The sequence below is a fragment of the Callionymus lyra genome, chromosome 1 (assembly GCF_982586985.1).
Source record: "Callionymus lyra chromosome 1, fCalLyr1.hap1.1, whole genome shotgun sequence".
Classification (NCBI taxonomy): domain Eukaryota; kingdom Metazoa; phylum Chordata; class Actinopteri; order Syngnathiformes; family Callionymidae; genus Callionymus; species Callionymus lyra.
The window spans coordinates 8,044,207-8,060,782 of NC_141818.1; the positions used below are offsets into that span (position 1 = coordinate 8,044,207).

At 37.8% G+C, this 16,576-nt stretch overlaps 2 protein-coding genes across 2 annotated transcripts; both read left to right on the top strand.

Annotated features, from left to right (window-relative positions):
* The first annotated feature begins 433 nt into the window (after nt 1-433).
* Nucleotides 434-12,609, top strand: me2 (malic enzyme 2, NAD(+)-dependent, mitochondrial). The gene is made up of 15 exons (XM_087791441.1): nt 434-561; nt 3,668-3,816; nt 6,399-6,532; nt 6,595-6,744; nt 6,811-6,886; nt 7,480-7,641; nt 7,712-7,925; nt 8,702-8,799; nt 8,873-8,986; nt 9,057-9,168; nt 9,258-9,400; nt 9,472-9,574; nt 10,644-10,714; nt 10,796-10,894; nt 11,080-12,609. The coding sequence occupies exons 2-15, from the start codon at nt 3,703-3,705 to the stop codon at nt 11,239-11,241; spliced, it is 1,752 nt and encodes a 583-aa protein (XP_087647567.1). The 5' UTR covers nt 434-561; nt 3,668-3,702; the 3' UTR covers nt 11,242-12,609.
* A 713-nt stretch (nt 12,610-13,322) lies between these two features.
* On the top strand, nt 13,323-16,403 carry elac1 (elaC ribonuclease Z 1). The gene is made up of 5 exons (XM_087791476.1): nt 13,323-13,549; nt 14,069-14,269; nt 14,343-14,401; nt 14,541-14,751; nt 15,686-16,403. Exons 1-5 carry the CDS (start codon nt 13,393-13,395, stop codon nt 16,159-16,161), a joined length of 1,104 nt encoding a protein of 367 aa, XP_087647602.1. The 5' UTR covers nt 13,323-13,392; the 3' UTR covers nt 16,162-16,403.
* Nucleotides 16,404-16,576: the final 173 nt, after the last annotated feature.

A 16,576-nucleotide genomic window follows, 5' to 3' on the forward strand; every position in this document is an offset into this window, starting at 1 on the left:
TGTTAGACCTCTACCACTCAAAAAACACACATTTGTAGTTATAAATGCTATTGTGACCCTGGTCTAGAAAGGCGCTATATAAATAGAGATTATTATTATTATTATTATTATTTTTTTTCTTAAATCCGATGCTTATTAGTTACACGTGATTTATTATGACTTTTATAAAGGTCAAACAAATTAAAACATTCAAAACCTTGACTGACTGAAATCACCACGATCGCTTCAAGGTACATTTTCGATATATAGTAGGAATATAAATCCGTTTTATTCCTTCTTTATCTGCATCTTATTTTCAGTCTGTCTGAGTTTGATTCTAGTAAAAGTGAACTGCGCTGTCACTACGGCTGCGACATTTTGCGTATTACATATTTTACGGTAGACGAAAGGAAACCCCGGCCTGTGATTGGCTGAGCGGCGTCCACTCGTGAGTCCTCGGTGAAGGAGAGTCAGAGTCAGAGCTGAAGCCGGAGAGAAGCTGAGAAATGTGTTTTTAAAATAGCTCTCCTGGATCTAACCAAAGACCACCTCGCTGACCCGGAACCTTCCAGACCTGAGCAGGTAAATAAAAACACGTTTTCTTCATCCTTGTGAATGTCATTGAAGAACTTCCTGTTAGCGGCGCATCTTTATCTTGTCATTCATTCCTCTCACTATTCTATTCATTTGTGTTGTCAGTGACGTATTTATTATTATATTTACATATATCTACATATATAAACAGTAATATTCAGTTTTACTACCTGTTAACAAATGCACTTGTCGTAAATTGCTAAGCTAACTTACTAGCTGTCTAAAAGCACTGCTTTAATGTTGATATTTTTGATTTATTATTGAGTGTATCATTGAAAACGTTAAGAGTTTACTGAGAAAGCTTAGAAAACCACTGCAGAATGGAACCATGTGACTGCTGTGATGACTGTGATGCAGCAACTTATTACTGGATCTTCTTCACCATCATGTGTGAGACCAGGATGACACTGTGACGTCATTATTGACCGTTGTTTTCTGGTAATACATGACGCAATAGGACACATTTGAAACGTATATAAAAAGACATGAAAATATTACTATGTTATTGAATTGACTGACCATGATAACTACATCTAAAAACGGTTACAGTGCAAGTTATTTTGATAAATCGACAGTTTCTCTTAAATTATTATTTGATTAATGTTGATTTACCAATAAGACGTATCCTGTATGTGACAAGTGTTTTAATAAATGTAAAAGATAGTAACAAGAGTAAGGCCATTATCAATACCATTATCTTCTGTATTCTTGTTTATGATACAAGGGTTTCCTGCAGATCCTTAAAAAGTATTGAAATGTATATCATGCATGAATCTAAAAATATGGCCCTTAGTTGGCGTTAAAGTGTCCTAAATTAATTGTTTTAAAGTCTTAAAAAGTGAACAGTGATAAGTAAGCTTTTATGTTATTTACTTTTGAAAATTTCTTATAAATGTATTTATTTATTTATTTAAACATCACAATAGTAGGACTATCAAAACACTGAAGCGGTTGCAGCTTCGACTCTTACAGTAAAGAGTATATTTTATTTCAAATGGTGCCAGTAGAATAGGATGTTGAGTAATACATTTACTCGGTTAACTTTTGAGTCATTTCCTGGTTACAACTTTTTTTTATTGCGTTACATCCAGTTGGGTCAATAAAGCTATTATTTGTCTAAATCATTTCCTCTCAGCCAAGAGCCAGATTAACATTTCACATTTGAGTAGATTATACATGATTCAATCTGGTTTTGTACAAAAGTTGACTGTGTTGTTCTCAGTGTTATCTTGATCTTTTACATATATATTTTATTGAGTATTGTTTTGATTGTTTTAAGCGCTTTGTGACCTTGGTCTGGAAAAGTTCTATATAAATATTACTTACTTACTTACTTACATTATCATCATCCATTCATCACTACGAAAATAAACACTAGCAAATTATATTTACAGTTTATTTGTGCTTGTCTTCATTTCCCCGATTTTCCTCTCCTTCCAAATGCATCTTCAATGACTATCTGAGCCTGAGTTTGATTTTCTGTCACTTGCTTATCTTATCAAGTGAAATTACAGAACATTGACCTCACGGAAAGATATAAGAAAACGTTTATTTAAGAGGTTCATTGATCAGCTCAGAGGTTTAATTTATAACAGGCTCACAACTGTTTCTTTGACTAGTCCTATTTATGGAAATGATTATAAATAATTAAGAATAATAGGATTTTCAAACGTGTATTTAAAAACAAAAGATGATCATATAGACAGGCGTATGTTGGTTAAGGAGCTTATTGTTGAAATCTGAACTTAAACCTTGTTTACCCTCCTGACAAATTGTGTCTAAAAACAAATAAAAAAATGTTGTCTAATTTACCGCTGCCTTCTCCTTGAGTAGACAATACATGCATGTTACCCGGCAGAGACGGATCACATGCATGGTGTGTCGTCTACAATTGTGTTTCTGTCTTGTCGGTCAATATTGAGCTGAGCAGACAAATACGTAGAGTAAATGGGTGAATGTTATGTAACGTTCCGTCATTGTGTCTAATCATGTGCGAGTTCATCCTGTAGAGGATTACAACAATCTCTCACAGCTTCGTTTTTTTTTAAGTCGTGCACCAATTTACTTGGATCTTCGTGGGATTTGTGACTGATGTCGTTGTTAATCCTTCAATCAAGATTCTACGTGACTCGTGTCGTTCAAAAGCATTGTTGCGTTTCTGATGATGTACTCAGTTTATACCAGTGTGTTACGTTTTTTTTGCATAGTATACTCTTTATAATTTTTCTATTATTATTATTATTATTTCTAGTCTAACACTACTAACACTACTAGCACTACTAGCACTACTAGCACTACTAGCACTACTTTTCAATATTGTCCATTGTCTATATTGGGCTATACTTGAACCTGTATTTTACCTTTAATGTCAAATACATATTGACCTTTTACCCTAGATTTAAAATTCCTACCTTGTCCGTGCTCTATGGGTGTGTATTGGCAAGTATCAGGTGATACTATACGTATCTTAATACAGTGGAAACGATACGATACATTGCGATATGCAATATATTGTGATGCTTTAGTAACAAGGATACATGTGTAGTACTGCTGAGTACTGCTGAGTACTGCTGAGTACTTGACTCTGGTGTGGCAGAATTTACAGACCACATGACTCTTGATGATGTTGTAACTACCATACTTTATTTTGAAACCAAAATATGTCCAAACATCATCTTTAAAAGCTGCTGGAGTCTGCTGTATCCCCTTGTCCTCAGTCATAGTTTCCTAGTCCCCTTAGCTGCCAAGGACGGAATGTTTAAGTTTAATTGCAACATAAAAGGAATCAAACAACGTTAATATTTTCATGTTGATTGTACATAAAAATGACTATTGTATTATTCTATACATACTTTATTGAATATAAACCATAATAATAACAAGTACCAATACAGTGCTGTTGAATATTTATACGTATAGTCAAAAAAATGGCCATAATTATATGTATCAATTTTTGTTTCTCACACCCTTCCATGATAATGTTCTCTCTTTCCCAGACTCGTTCGTTATCCCTCTAAATCTACCAAACAGGAAAGTAACAGTTTGTCTTTCCTAATCTTTCCTTCTTGTCTTTCTTTTTTTTTCCCCTTTCCAGTTCCACTTCAGCACCGAGAGAACCGTGCGTCCGCCATGTTGTCCAGGTTGAGGACAACACTTTCTCTGAGGCCTTGTGTCTCCGCCTGCAGGTGGGCTCACACCAAAGAGAAGGGGAAACCCCTCATGCTGAACCCTCGCACCAACAAAGTAAGTCCTTATTGTTTATGCAGCGATGAACGAGTGATCACCGTTTTTGACAGTTTCTCTCAATAAGATGCTCTTTATGGCATGTATTAATAAAGTTAATTCAATTTAAAACATTCTTCTCTATGGCAACAAACTGTGTTATCTGCTGCAGGTGATAATATGTCTGTTTATACTCCGAGGTAATAATAGCCTGCAGCCGTGTCAAAATGTATGAGACAGGGAAGCCATGACATTCTTCAAAGGTTGAAGTCGCCAATGATTTATTTTAAAGAGGTTTTATTGTGGGGGAAAAATGTGTTTCCAGAGAGTTTACGCTTGAGTTGTGAATGTTTTAAGCATGTTCATGATGTTGATTGTGATACAAAACTGTTTTGAGTAAAACCAATTTGTTTAAACTAATAACAGTAGAGCAGATTTCTCCTGAACGACAGACAAGAAAGATTCCAAAAACAAAAACTGTAATCCAAGTGTGTGATTGTTTTCATTGTTGCATAAACTGCATCACAAGAGTTTACACGTATTGTTTTACAATCGGATCAAGCAATACTTTGTTAAGTCCTAAAATATATTATTTACAACGATGATTATGAACCAAAATACCAACTTGATAAAAATCCACCTTTGTGAGATTAAAATCATCCTATAATAAACTACATTTCCAGCACTATTTTAAATAAGAAACAATTTAATTGTTATAATAAATAGTGTATAAAGTTTTATTTTTTCTTATTAACAATGCCTTAGTATTTCTAAATCTGTAATCACTAAATAGGTTTAAATAATAAGAACAACCTAAATCTAGACTAGAGACTGTTCCCCTTATTAGTGACTGTTTTATTATCTATGAATCTACAGTTAAACCTTTATTTATTGGTTTATTATACAATTTATATGTAAATGTTCATTTTGTGAAGGGATTAGTGTAATGATTCAATGCATGAATTCATATTTATTCACCACTTTCTGAATTGTTTATGCTTCAAAAATAAGTTAATCTAGTTAAAGCACAGGAACTCCTCGGCTCACCAGTATAGATGCAGCGTTCATGTTTTATTTAACCCACAGTTTATGGTGTGACCTGCAAGAAAAAAACATTTTATTACCAAAGAATTTGAAGCACATAATTGAATGGTAATGACATGATAATTGTTAGTCATGGACAGAAAATAAACTGATACAAACCCTTGCTTATTCAACTATATGTACAGTTATATTGCAAATACAGTAACACCTTCACTTCCTCAATACTTTTATAGTACACTAGAGTAATGTTGTTGAAAACTTTCTCAACGTCATTCAGTCTCAAGCCACAGGTCGGTCACTTCACATGTTTGGCCCTTTTTTTAGACTGGACCAACATGTGTTGTGCTAAATATAAATCCAACCTTAAAGTTGCTCCGGTTTGTCGCGCCACGCATGAACTCTCGGTGCAAAACTCCACCACCTACTTGTTTAACTAGTGTAACTTAACCTAAAATGTTTAAGTCCTAGACTTCTGTTAACTTTTTCTTAACCCGATTTCGTTATATTCAGCAGACTTTCGAATGTTTCTCTTGCTAATGGAAGTGTTTGGCTAATACTGTCAGTTAATGAATTAAACTTAATTAACTAGTATAAATAATATATTTTCCAATAGTCAAAATTACCTAAACTTTGACCAGGTAAGTCAAATACCTAAAAAGCTCACTTTTGGTCCAAAAAATAAATAATTATTGTCATCAACCACTTCATCTTTTAACTGGTTTTAACGTCTAAAATGGTTCATTAAACTCAGCAAGTTTACGTTTAAAACGGGAAGAAGAAGAGGAATCAGGATGCAGAGCTCAGTGAATTAAAGTGCGTCGTCAGCATGACTCAGCTTATAGACCAGGGGAGCCCCCCGTACACAGACCCTTCACCCTCCACAGCAGATGTTCCATCTCCATATGTTGGACCAGAGGGAGTTTCTGCTTTATCTGGACTTTATTGGCTCCTTGAAAGAGCCTCCCACAACAGCTTCTCTCCTTTCTCTGATTGTAAAACTGGTTTATTTATGGGGGTTCGTCCCTCAGACTACACCCCCCCCCCCACTCTCTATTGTGTGGGTTCGAAAGGTCACCCTGTTGTATATGTCTTGATCATAACGTTCAACTAAAATTGATTTTTAAGAATTAATTAAACCATTTTTTAACTTTTCACAAGTAGGTGGTAACAATAATATCTAAGTTGAAGTAGTGAAGGAATTGTTTTGAGCGTTATACTATATATAAATAAAGATTAGCTTTCCAAGAAAAGGGTGAAATAATAAATGTCGCTGAAAAGTACTCTAGAAAGACACTTTGTTGATTATGTTATAGGAATTATAGTCGTGATAAATGCAACATTTTGCCAGAAATAGACACAGAATCCTGCGTCTGCCCCTTTGTTGGATCCACTCCAAGTGTTAATGGATTTTTCCAGGAGTCATCACGGCATCATCACCGGGGAATTCTCCAAAACAAATGCCCGACACTCATCTAGCCAGAGCCAATATTCCCTTAGAATGAGGTTTAGATGTGACAACGTTACATTTTTCAAAACCTCTCATTTGTCTTCTCTTCCAGGGAATGGCCTTCACGTTACAGGAGCGTCAGATCTTGGGCTTACATGGTCTTTTACCTCCGAAAGTGGAAACTCAGGACACTCAAGCCATGCGTTTTCAAAACAATCTGAAGAAGATGACGGACCCTTTACAAAAGTAAGTTTACCTTTGTCACTTTTTCCTTAGTTTAATTCATCACCAATTCCCCCTTTTACCAGATACATATACTTGATGGGCATCCAGGAGCGAAACGAGAGGCTGTTTTATCGAGTGTTGATGGAGGACATAGAGGAGCTGATGCCCATCGTCTACACGCCCACAGTGGGTCTCGCCTGCACACACTACGGACACATTTTCAGAAGACCGAAGTTAGTATCTTCCTCAGATGTTACAGAACAGATCCACGATACTCACCTTCTCTCTCTCCCTCACAGGGGCTTGTTCATCTCCATCCAGGACAAAGGACACGTTCGCTCCATTCTGGACAACTGGCCCGAGACCAATGTTTCAGTGAGTCTGGAAATGACAAGTTTAATCACAAACTTTGTTTTATGGGTGGGATAGTCTTGTGGAGACTGGAAGGTTTTTCAGCAGTTTTTTTTTTCTTATTGAAACCATTTTGATTTGTATTTTTATTATATTATTTTAATATATACATATTTTATTATTTTATTAAATACTAATTTATATATATTTTTTCTATTTTTAATGAGTTGTATCAAAGTATTGTTGTGATTTATGGATTTTGAAGTTATTTTAGAGTCCAATTTTATTATATTTATAATAATAAACATAATTTTATTTTTCATGTTGTTGTTCTTTTCTATTTTAGAAAACCCTTCATTTTAAATTATATTATCAAAGATATATAAATGATAACATTTGAAAAAAAACGTAAAATTCAACAAAAAAGTAAGTAAGTAAGTAATTTTTATTTGTATAGCACTTTTCCAGACCAGGGTCACAAAGCGCTTAAACAATCAAAACAATATTAAAGGGAGGCAGCAGCATATCATGCGCAAGTTTGAGACCCCAGATTTTAATAATTTTATATTCTTTTTGTTATGGTTTTCCTAATGCTTCACCCTTTGACCCTTCCCCAGGCTGTCGTGGTAACTGACGGAGAGCGGATTCTAGGACTCGGGGACCTGGGAGTTTACGGCATGGGCATCCCTGTTGGGAAGCTCTGCCTGTACACGGCCTGCGCCGGCATCCGTCCCGAGAAATGTCTGCCGGTGGTGATCGACGTCGGCACTGATAACGAGGTAGGAAGCGAGTGGTCTGGGGTGACACTTTTATTCAGAGGGGGGGGGGTTAATGGTCCTTCTGCACCAGGCGCTCCTGAGGGACCCGCTGTACATGGGCCTGTACCAGAGACGAGACCGCTCCCAGGCCTACGACGACCTGATCGACGAGTTCATGGAGGCTGTGGTGGACAAATATGGACAAGACACGCTCATCCAGTTCGAAGACTTTGGGAATCACAACGCCTTCCGCTTCCTCAGGAAGTACAGGGAGAAGTACTGCACCTTCAACGACGATATTCAAGGTGCTTTGTCAAAGTCCCATCAAGCAAGGGGCCAAATTCTTACACTCGAAACAAGACAGACGAGTTCAGTGTCTTATTTAACTGTCAATGGCTAATTTAGCATTAGCTTCTCTGTCCAAACATAAAAGTATTGTCGTCAAAAGGCTTAAAAAAAACTACAAAATCAGGATCCAAAATGAATCTTTCACCACTGACTAAAGACTTGTTGAACGACATCATATCACAGGTACTGAAATGAACATGCATTATTTGTCGTCTAGTTTGTATCTTAGAGTAAAACCAAAATTCTATACTAGTTTAAAGTGGTTGCGGGCCACAAGAATGACTATTTGGAGTTTTAAAACTGCGTTAATAACTGCTGATGTTCAAATTCAGAGGTGTCAATCACACAAGGGGCCCAAATATTCTAAAAGTGTGAGTCTTGGGACAAACAAACTTAACTAAACAGGAAATAAAACTTTCTTTTCATATTTAAAACTAATTTAATCTTCGTATTTGTTGTTCAAACCTTTCCAAACAACTGCCTCAGTTTTACTGTTATTGGGTGCCTCTGTATAATTGTAGTTGTCAATAATCTATGTTTTTTTAATCTCATTTATACTTATTTATTCATCACAAAATTAACATTCATCTACTTTGAGGAAACCATCTTGTCGGGCCACAATAAGTGGTTCCCGTCCCTAGTGTTTGATTGACATTATCTGAATAAACATGATGATTGACATACGTCAGTGTTCACGGGAGCGTGTTCGTTAAAAGATGCCTTTGTGTCGCAGGAACGGCGTCCGTGGCTCTGGCGGGTCTGTTGTCGGCCCAGAGAGCGATCGGCAAACCCATCACCGAACACCGGGTGCTTTTCCTGGGAGCCGGAGAGGTTTGTGGTGCTGCTGCCCCCCTGTGGCGACGTTGTGTCGTGGACTTTGAGTGAAAACTTTTTCCCCATTCAGGCCGCTCTGGGCATCGCTAACCTGATCGTCATGGCGATGATGGAGACCGGGATGAGTCAGGAGGAGGCCAGGACGCACATTTGGATGTTCGATAAGTTTGGGCTTCTAGTGAAGGTCGGTCCAGTTGAATTGAACATGATAAACTGAATTTTAAACTAACTGGAATAAACCTGTTATATTTTAGGGAAGAGAGCAGGAAACCGACTCTAACCAGGAGGCTTTTGTTCACGACAGTCCAGGCGACGTCCAGAGCTTCCTGGACGCTGTCAACACCATCAAACCCACAGCCATCATCGGTGCTCATCGAATCAAACCATTTCCACACACATCATGTGTGTTTTGACCATATTTACTAATGTGTTTTATCTCCTTCTTCCGTGACCAGGCGTGTCAGGAGCAGGACGATTGTTCACCCACGATGTCATCAAAGCCATGGGGGATCTGAACCAGCGACCCATCATCTTCGCGCTCAGTAACCCCACGACCAAAGCCGAATGCACAGCCGAGGACGCCTACACGCTCACTGATGTACGCGCTGAGCTGCTTTCATCCGTGAAAAAACGATCCTTTCTTAAACCGCCGTCTTCCCTCCGTCACAGGGTCGCTGTCTCTTCGCCAGTGGTAGTCCGTTCGACCCGGTCACGCTGCCCGACGGACGGGTCATCACTCCTGGACAAGGGAACAATGCTTACATCTTTCCAGGTGAGGCCAAGACTTTTGCACGTTTCTCTGGCTTTAAAGTTCAACTAATGTGTTGATTGAAGTGTGTTTTAAGTAGATGTTGGACTCTATTGTATCACCAGTGTCTGTTCGTACAAAACTCTCTTTTCATTGAAATATTTACATTAATTACCTCTTAATTTTTCTGGACATCTTGCGTCATCAATTCAGGATATCTCCACCTCCAAGGGACTCGTTGTATAAACAAAGTGGGGTGTGATTACAGTTGGCTGGAGGAGGGGTGAAGCCATTATTACGTCATAATGGACTTCACTCTCGTAGTCTCTCGTTCGCTGAGATTACAGACGAGGGAGAACTTTTATAAAGTAATAAGTTCAAAACATGGTCCTGATGAGGGACTTACTGCATCTTGGGGAGACATTTGAAACACGTGAGTGAGTCAAGAGAGTTGTGTTTTCACATTAGTTGAACTTTCATGGATTTCCTCGTTTTACTCTCCTTTATGATTTTAGTAACTTATAACACCAGCACAATGTGTACAACTCAGACATTGGTAAAGTACTGCTCTACAAATGCGCCCTCACAAGTAAAACCTTCTAGCTGGTCGTGTAGAAATGCTTCTGAAAGTTGCCATTTTAATTATTTTCATTTTTTTAATATTTCAACTTATTTTTCCTTTTTTTTTCTTTCCCCTATATGTTAATTCCTTGTTTCTATTATGATTTATTTTTACAATCTTTAACCCTTTTTTGTTATCTCAGGGTCAAGGTGACCCGAAGGCCAAAAAAAAGTGTTTGAGGTATCCCTTGTTTTGTCTCTGGGTCACAGTAAATGACCTCTGTGGCTTCTATAAATACATATACAATGATGGAGGTCGTTCACCTTGACCCAGAGACAACACAAGGAATACCACAAACACATTAGTTTTCGGGCCTTTCGGGTCACCATGACCCTGAGTCGGAGTATATAATGTGGCGAGTTAGCGAATATATTGGCCTCAGGTGTAACTGCTGCTGCAATAGTTTATTAACGTCACAAATGACTCTCACTTCAACTCCGACTGTGGTTTCCTGCTGCTCCGTCTCTGCAGGTGTGGCTCTGGCCGTCATCCTCAGTGGAGTTCGACACATCAGCGACAGGGTTTTCCTGGAGGCCGCCAAGGTCGGTGATCCCACTGCTACGAGCTCCTCGTGTCTGAACGAAGAGCTTCTATACATAAATCTGATTTCACCTTCACCACAGACTCTGGCCGAGCAACTGACCGACGCGGAACTGGACGAAGGACGACTCTACCCGCCTCTGTCCAACATCAGAGAGGTTTCTGTGCAGATGGCTGTCAAGGTCAGTCAAACAAGTGTGTTTAAACCAGTGTAAAACAGGTTTGTTGTTGTATTAAGTGTAAAGGATGCTTTTGTTCACGAGTGAGTGTAAGAAACATGTTAGTTGGCGACTGATGAAGTTCGTTCAAAGACCTCAAACCAGTTACCGTCTCAAACATTGGTGGCTCCTCCATGTTGTCCACACAGGTGGTGGAGTTCGTCTACGCTAACGGGATGGCGTTCCGTTACCCTGAGCCGATGGACAAGGACGCCGTCATCCGTGCGACGGTGTGGAACACAGAGTACGACTCTTTCCTGCCGGACACATACGACTGGCCCGGGGTCAGCTTCAGCCCTAAGAACGACTGATCCACCCCCCCCCCCCATTGCTTCTTCTAAGAATGATTCTTGGAAGTATTGATTCCCCCTTTTACTGATGAAGTTTAGATCGCACAGTGACTGGTCAGAGGGGGGAAAAAAATCAGCTCTTTTCGACTCTTCTACACAACAGCTCCCCCTGGTGTTTAGAAACAGCAAATTTTTATAAAAGGAAAATTTATTAAAGAATTCTCTTTTTCATCCGGTTTAAAGTTGCTAAAAGTTAATTGATATTAAAATTAAACAGAACATTGTCGTTCACATGCAACATTAAATATCATCTTGTTTCCATTAAATTTAAATTCACGCTATAAATATGGACATAGTTAATTAATTAATTAATTAAATAAATGTATGTATTCAAATTCACATCCATGTATCGCTTTAGTGTTAAATGGTTAGTTGATTTAAACTTTTAAAATATATATAAATATATGTTTTATGCTACCCCAAAAAATATTTTCTTTAATCTTTAATCATTTGTATTTTTACAATCACCAGTACATTGTGCAGTACTTCTTTCTAACACCAGGTGATATCTCTGTGAACAATAGGAAGAAAGGGAAGGAGATGCTTGTGCGTCTGGACTCGACCAAGAGACCATGTTGTGAAATGTACTTGAAGCTCAGTGTTGCAGCTACTCAGTACTCACTCCGTTTGTTTGATTCTGTTGCCGTTTATATGTTCTTCGATGATGTCAGTGTTGCTGTTTCAGCTCCTAAACAAACACTCCTTTAGTGGCTTCTTTTGTCCCTCATTTCCCATAATAACAATAATGATGCTTATAGTTATTTCCATATGTTCAAATGCTGTATTTTACAACTAGACATAAATCATATTATTGTTGCAGAGATTTTAAACGTCCTATTATCACACTGGGACCTTCTCTCTAGTGCAGTTTAAATCTAATCATGTGACTATAGAGAAAATTTATATATTTTTGAATGAAGACAACAATTTGAAATAGAACAAAAACTTTTATTTATTCATTACTTCATCAAATAATAATAGTATTTTATTAAAAATCACTTCCAACAATTGCACACTTGCTCTTTGTTGATATTTTAATATCAGTCTAATGAGTGTATTAGGTTGAATGTGTCAGCAGTGAGCAGCTGCATTGAAGTGCCTCGTGAAGTATTAAGTGTATCTATCTATCATGTACATGAGTACTACTGAAGGACAGACTGCAGTGTTGGTGTCTTCGCACAGCTTTAGCTTACACCGTGTTCTGCTTCAACTTACGAACAGACCTCGAAATATTTGGTTATATTTATGACGTCGACCCATGTGACTGTACTTTATGTTGTTTGTTTTTCTAAGCCGTGTTTTTGTGAAGAATAAAGAAGAATGCCTTAAGGTTTGTATGCTGAGCTCCACTTTTTTTTACTGATCCCTGACTTGACTGACCTGCTGTTAAAGAATACGTTGGTTTTTTTTACACATTTTTCTCTATGGATATATATGATAAGACCGGAGAACAATTAATAAACATAAATATTATATGTTCACCAGTGTGATTTATCTAGAATAGGTCGTTGTTTTTATAACGGCAATTTATTTATATTTAATTTTTTTAATTAAAAAAATTAACATTTTTAAGTTGTGGTTTTTGGTTTTTAATAAAAGCCATGAAATCGAGTGACATTTATATTTTATAATAGGAAAAATACAATAGATAAGATGCAACTCTGCAAAAATAAATATAAAATAAGTCAATTGTAAATAGTAAACACATAGGATTGTTCACTGTAAATACAAATAGTTTTTCCAAACGATCGTATGTAATAGCATTTTATATAATATATAACAAACATTTACATCATACATGAACAGGAGAATTTCCTGTTGAAAATTGACATTGTTATTTTTATTTTATAATTTATTACCTCTCTCACCCAAAATTCGATGAAGCCACTTCATATTTAAAAAAAATGGAACCAGGGTGGTCAGAATATATTAAACAGACATATTAATTAATTAATCTATACGTTTAAAAAAATGAGTCGCCGACAGTCGCCGACGTCATCGCCGTCACTCCAGTGACGTCATCATCAAGCGTCTGTAAACAGTCGCCCATTAATCATGCGGCTCACGTGAACTTCTGAGTAATCATTGTAAACCATTCAATCTCGGGTCAACATGACGATGGACATAACCTTCCTCGGTACCGGTTCGGCTTATCCGTCTCCTCACCGCGGAGCCTCTGCTCTGGTGCTTCGCTCGGAGGGCGACTGTTGGCTCTTCGACTGCGGCGAAGGAACTCAGACGCAGCTGATGAAGAGTAACATCAGAGCCGGTAAGTTTTTATGATGTAAAACTTATCTTAAACTTGACAAGGATTCACGACCAACTTAAACATATGGACTAATAATTAAGTTTATGATGTTATCAACGTGTCATTTCTTTTTCTATTGGATTTGTCTGCATTCATTTTCAAATGACATTTATTTGGTGGTAAGAACATTGGTCACATGACTCACTATGTCACTATGATAAATAGTTTGTGTATATAGAAGAACAATTGGTTGCATCTGATGTTTTAAATTTAAAATATCATTTTTTGTTATGGTCGGTGGTTATAAAAGGGTTTTGTTTTGATTGTTTAAGCGCTTTGTGACTCTGGTCTAGAAAAGCGCTCTTCAAATAATAATTACTTACTTAACTTAAAATTATAATTATCTTTACCTTAATTATCTTTACCTAAAACATTATCATGAAACTTAAATGAACCGATTATCCTCCCTTTACTAACTTTGAAATATAAGTTGCAACTTTTTTTTCTCTGACCACAATCTTAAATACTTTTTTTTACCAGGTCGAATCAGCAAAGTCTTCATCTCTCATCTCCATGGCGACCACCTGTTTGGACTTCCTGGTCTCCTCTGCACGGTCAGTCTCATGTCCGACCAGCAGCAGAGCCTGAACTGCGTGGACATCTACGGGCCGCGAGGGCTTCGCCACTTCCTGCGAGTCACTCTGGGCCTCACCGGGTCTCAGCTGCTCTTCCCTTACGCAGGTGAGCTGCCACTTTACGTCGCCATAGCAACGACAACATAACGACGTCTTTTTTTATCGTTTGTTTTGTGTAGTTCATGAACTGGAACCAACACTGGACCAGAGTCCTGAAGAGGGACGGCTCAGTCTGCAGGTCAGCGATGGTTTAAGCTCAGCTTTCATGTATAAAATACTACATTTGTTGAAAACGAAATGCTTAAAAATGTTATATTCCTCTTCTTCATATTCTTTTCCCTTTTGTGACTCCAAGTTTGGTCTCTTTTTCCTCTCAGGCGACGACAGAGACCGGACCTCTGCACCCACAGGAGGGTCCAGGGAGGACCATCTCTCTGGACCAGTTCGACGACTGCTACCACCTGTTCGAGGACGACAAGTTCCTGGTCCGAGCCTTCAGGTTGTTCCACCGAGTCCCGTCTTTCGGTTTCTGCGTCCAGGAGCACGACCGACCCGGGAGGCTGAGGACGGAGCTCCTCAAAGAACTAGGTGGGTCAGTGGACCCCTGTGTGGAGTCAGAACCAGTTTAATGATTAGAATCTTTACTTTTCAACGTGATGTGACGTTGTTTTTATTCCTGATTATGTTTATGTGCATTTTATTCTCGGAATACATCAGAAAAAATACAAAAAAACAACATTTAAAATATACTGATAACCAGAAATTTAAAAATGTTTGGATATTATACCTACAATACCTACAACATGTAAATATAAATAAATAAAAATAACTTGCTGTACAAACATTACAGAACAAACATGGAAAGTAAACATGATTAGACAAAAAAACGTTACAAAAACAATTCTTAAAAAACCTGTAAATAAACAGAAAAATTGCCCATAAAACACCTAATTTAATGAAAAAATACACCCTTAATAAATAAAAATAAATAAAGTTTAGATGACAAATTAGACAAACACACAGATGACTAACAACTGTCCCACATGGATGGATTAAATAAATAAATAATCTATAACAAAATAATCCCCATAATTCAGAATAATGATAAAAGATTTTGTTAAAAAAAAAAACACAAAAAAAAAAAAATAATAAATGGAAAAACAAAAAAACAAAGCAGATAAAGAATTAAACCAGAAAACACTTAAATACCTACGTATGTAAGAACACTAAGAAACAAAAGAGATAAAGAAAACATTTCCAATGTGTATATATATATATATATATATATATATATATAAGAAATACAGAAATATAAATTCAAAACTCCTCAGATACACAAAAAGACAAAACATTGGGTTCATATAAAAATAAACAATAAGGCTTGAAAGCTGATAATAAACTAGAATTTAAAAATTTAAAAGCCATCAATTTGACCAACAACAACAAGACATAAAAAGAAATGCAGAAAGTACACGTAAAAATACGAGCAAAATCTGATGCAAATGTCATGAATGATTCTCAGGTGTGAGTCCTGGTCCGCTGTACGGGCGTCTGAAGGCGGGTCAGTCGGTGACCCTGGACAGCGGGCGCGTCCTCCTGCCTGCGGAGGTTCTGGACGAGAACATACCTGGAAGGAAAGTGTGTATTTTCGGCGACTGCAGCTCCACGCTGGGCGACGGTTACGCCAAGGTCTGCAGCAGAGCCGACGTCCTGGTCCACGAGGCCACGCTGGGAGACGACCAGAAGGAGAAGGCGGTGGACCACGGCCACAGCACGCCGGAGATGGCGGCGGCGGTGGCTCGGGCCTGCGGCGCCCGCCGGCTGGTGCTGTACCACTTCAGCCAGAGGTTCAAGCCCGGCTCGCTGGTGAAGGACGGAGACGAACACGACGTGTCGGCGCTGAAGAGACAAGCGGAGGAGGCTCTGGGCGACGAGGACGTCGACGTGGTCCTGGCCGAGGACTTCCTGACCTTGACTGTGCCACCGAAGAAGAGCTGAGGCTGAACGTGGAGCTGCAGGACTTGAACGTGTCGATGAAGGACGAGTTAAAATATAAAAAAAACATAATTTCTCTGATATCAAGACTGTTGTTCCAGGGAATGAGCTTCACATTTACTGTGGCTCTTTTAAAGTGTATGACTTTATGTCTTATTATTGGATGTTTCAGATCATTAAACAAATGTTAATATTGAAGATGCCATTTTTAAATAAAGGTTTTTTTTATCAAAGGAGAAAAAAAATCTAGTTCATTATTCGTTTACATTTTTTATTCATTTTTATAATCTAACCTCAACCTTGAAATCATTTTATCATCATTGTATGCTTCATTCCTTCAATATTACTTTAACTTTAATCTTTTTTTGAACAATCATAACTATCATGTTTTCAATGTCATTTTTACATTGGTTAGTGT

Bases quoted from the DNA above. Each gene is read 5' to 3' on its own strand.
- me2 (XM_087791441.1), top strand. From the start codon at position 3,703: ATGTTGTCCAGGTTGAGGACAACACTTTCTCTGAGGCCTTGTGTCTCC. The intron at 3,817-6,398 runs GTAAGTCCTTAT...CTTCTCTTCCAG, and splicing joins TGAACCCTCGCACCAACAAA to GGAATGGCCTTCACGTTACA. The intron at 6,745-6,810 runs GTTAGTATCTTC...TCTCCCTCACAG, and splicing joins CACATTTTCAGAAGACCGAA to GGGCTTGTTCATCTCCATCC.
- elac1 (XM_087791476.1), top strand. From the start codon at position 13,393: ATGACGATGGACATAACCTTCCTCGGTACCGGTTCGGCTTATCCGTCT. The intron at 13,550-14,068 runs GTAAGTTTTTAT...TTTTTTTACCAG, and splicing joins GAAGAGTAACATCAGAGCCG to GTCGAATCAGCAAAGTCTTC. The intron at 14,270-14,342 runs GTGAGCTGCCAC...TGTTTTGTGTAG, and splicing joins GCTGCTCTTCCCTTACGCAG to TTCATGAACTGGAACCAACA.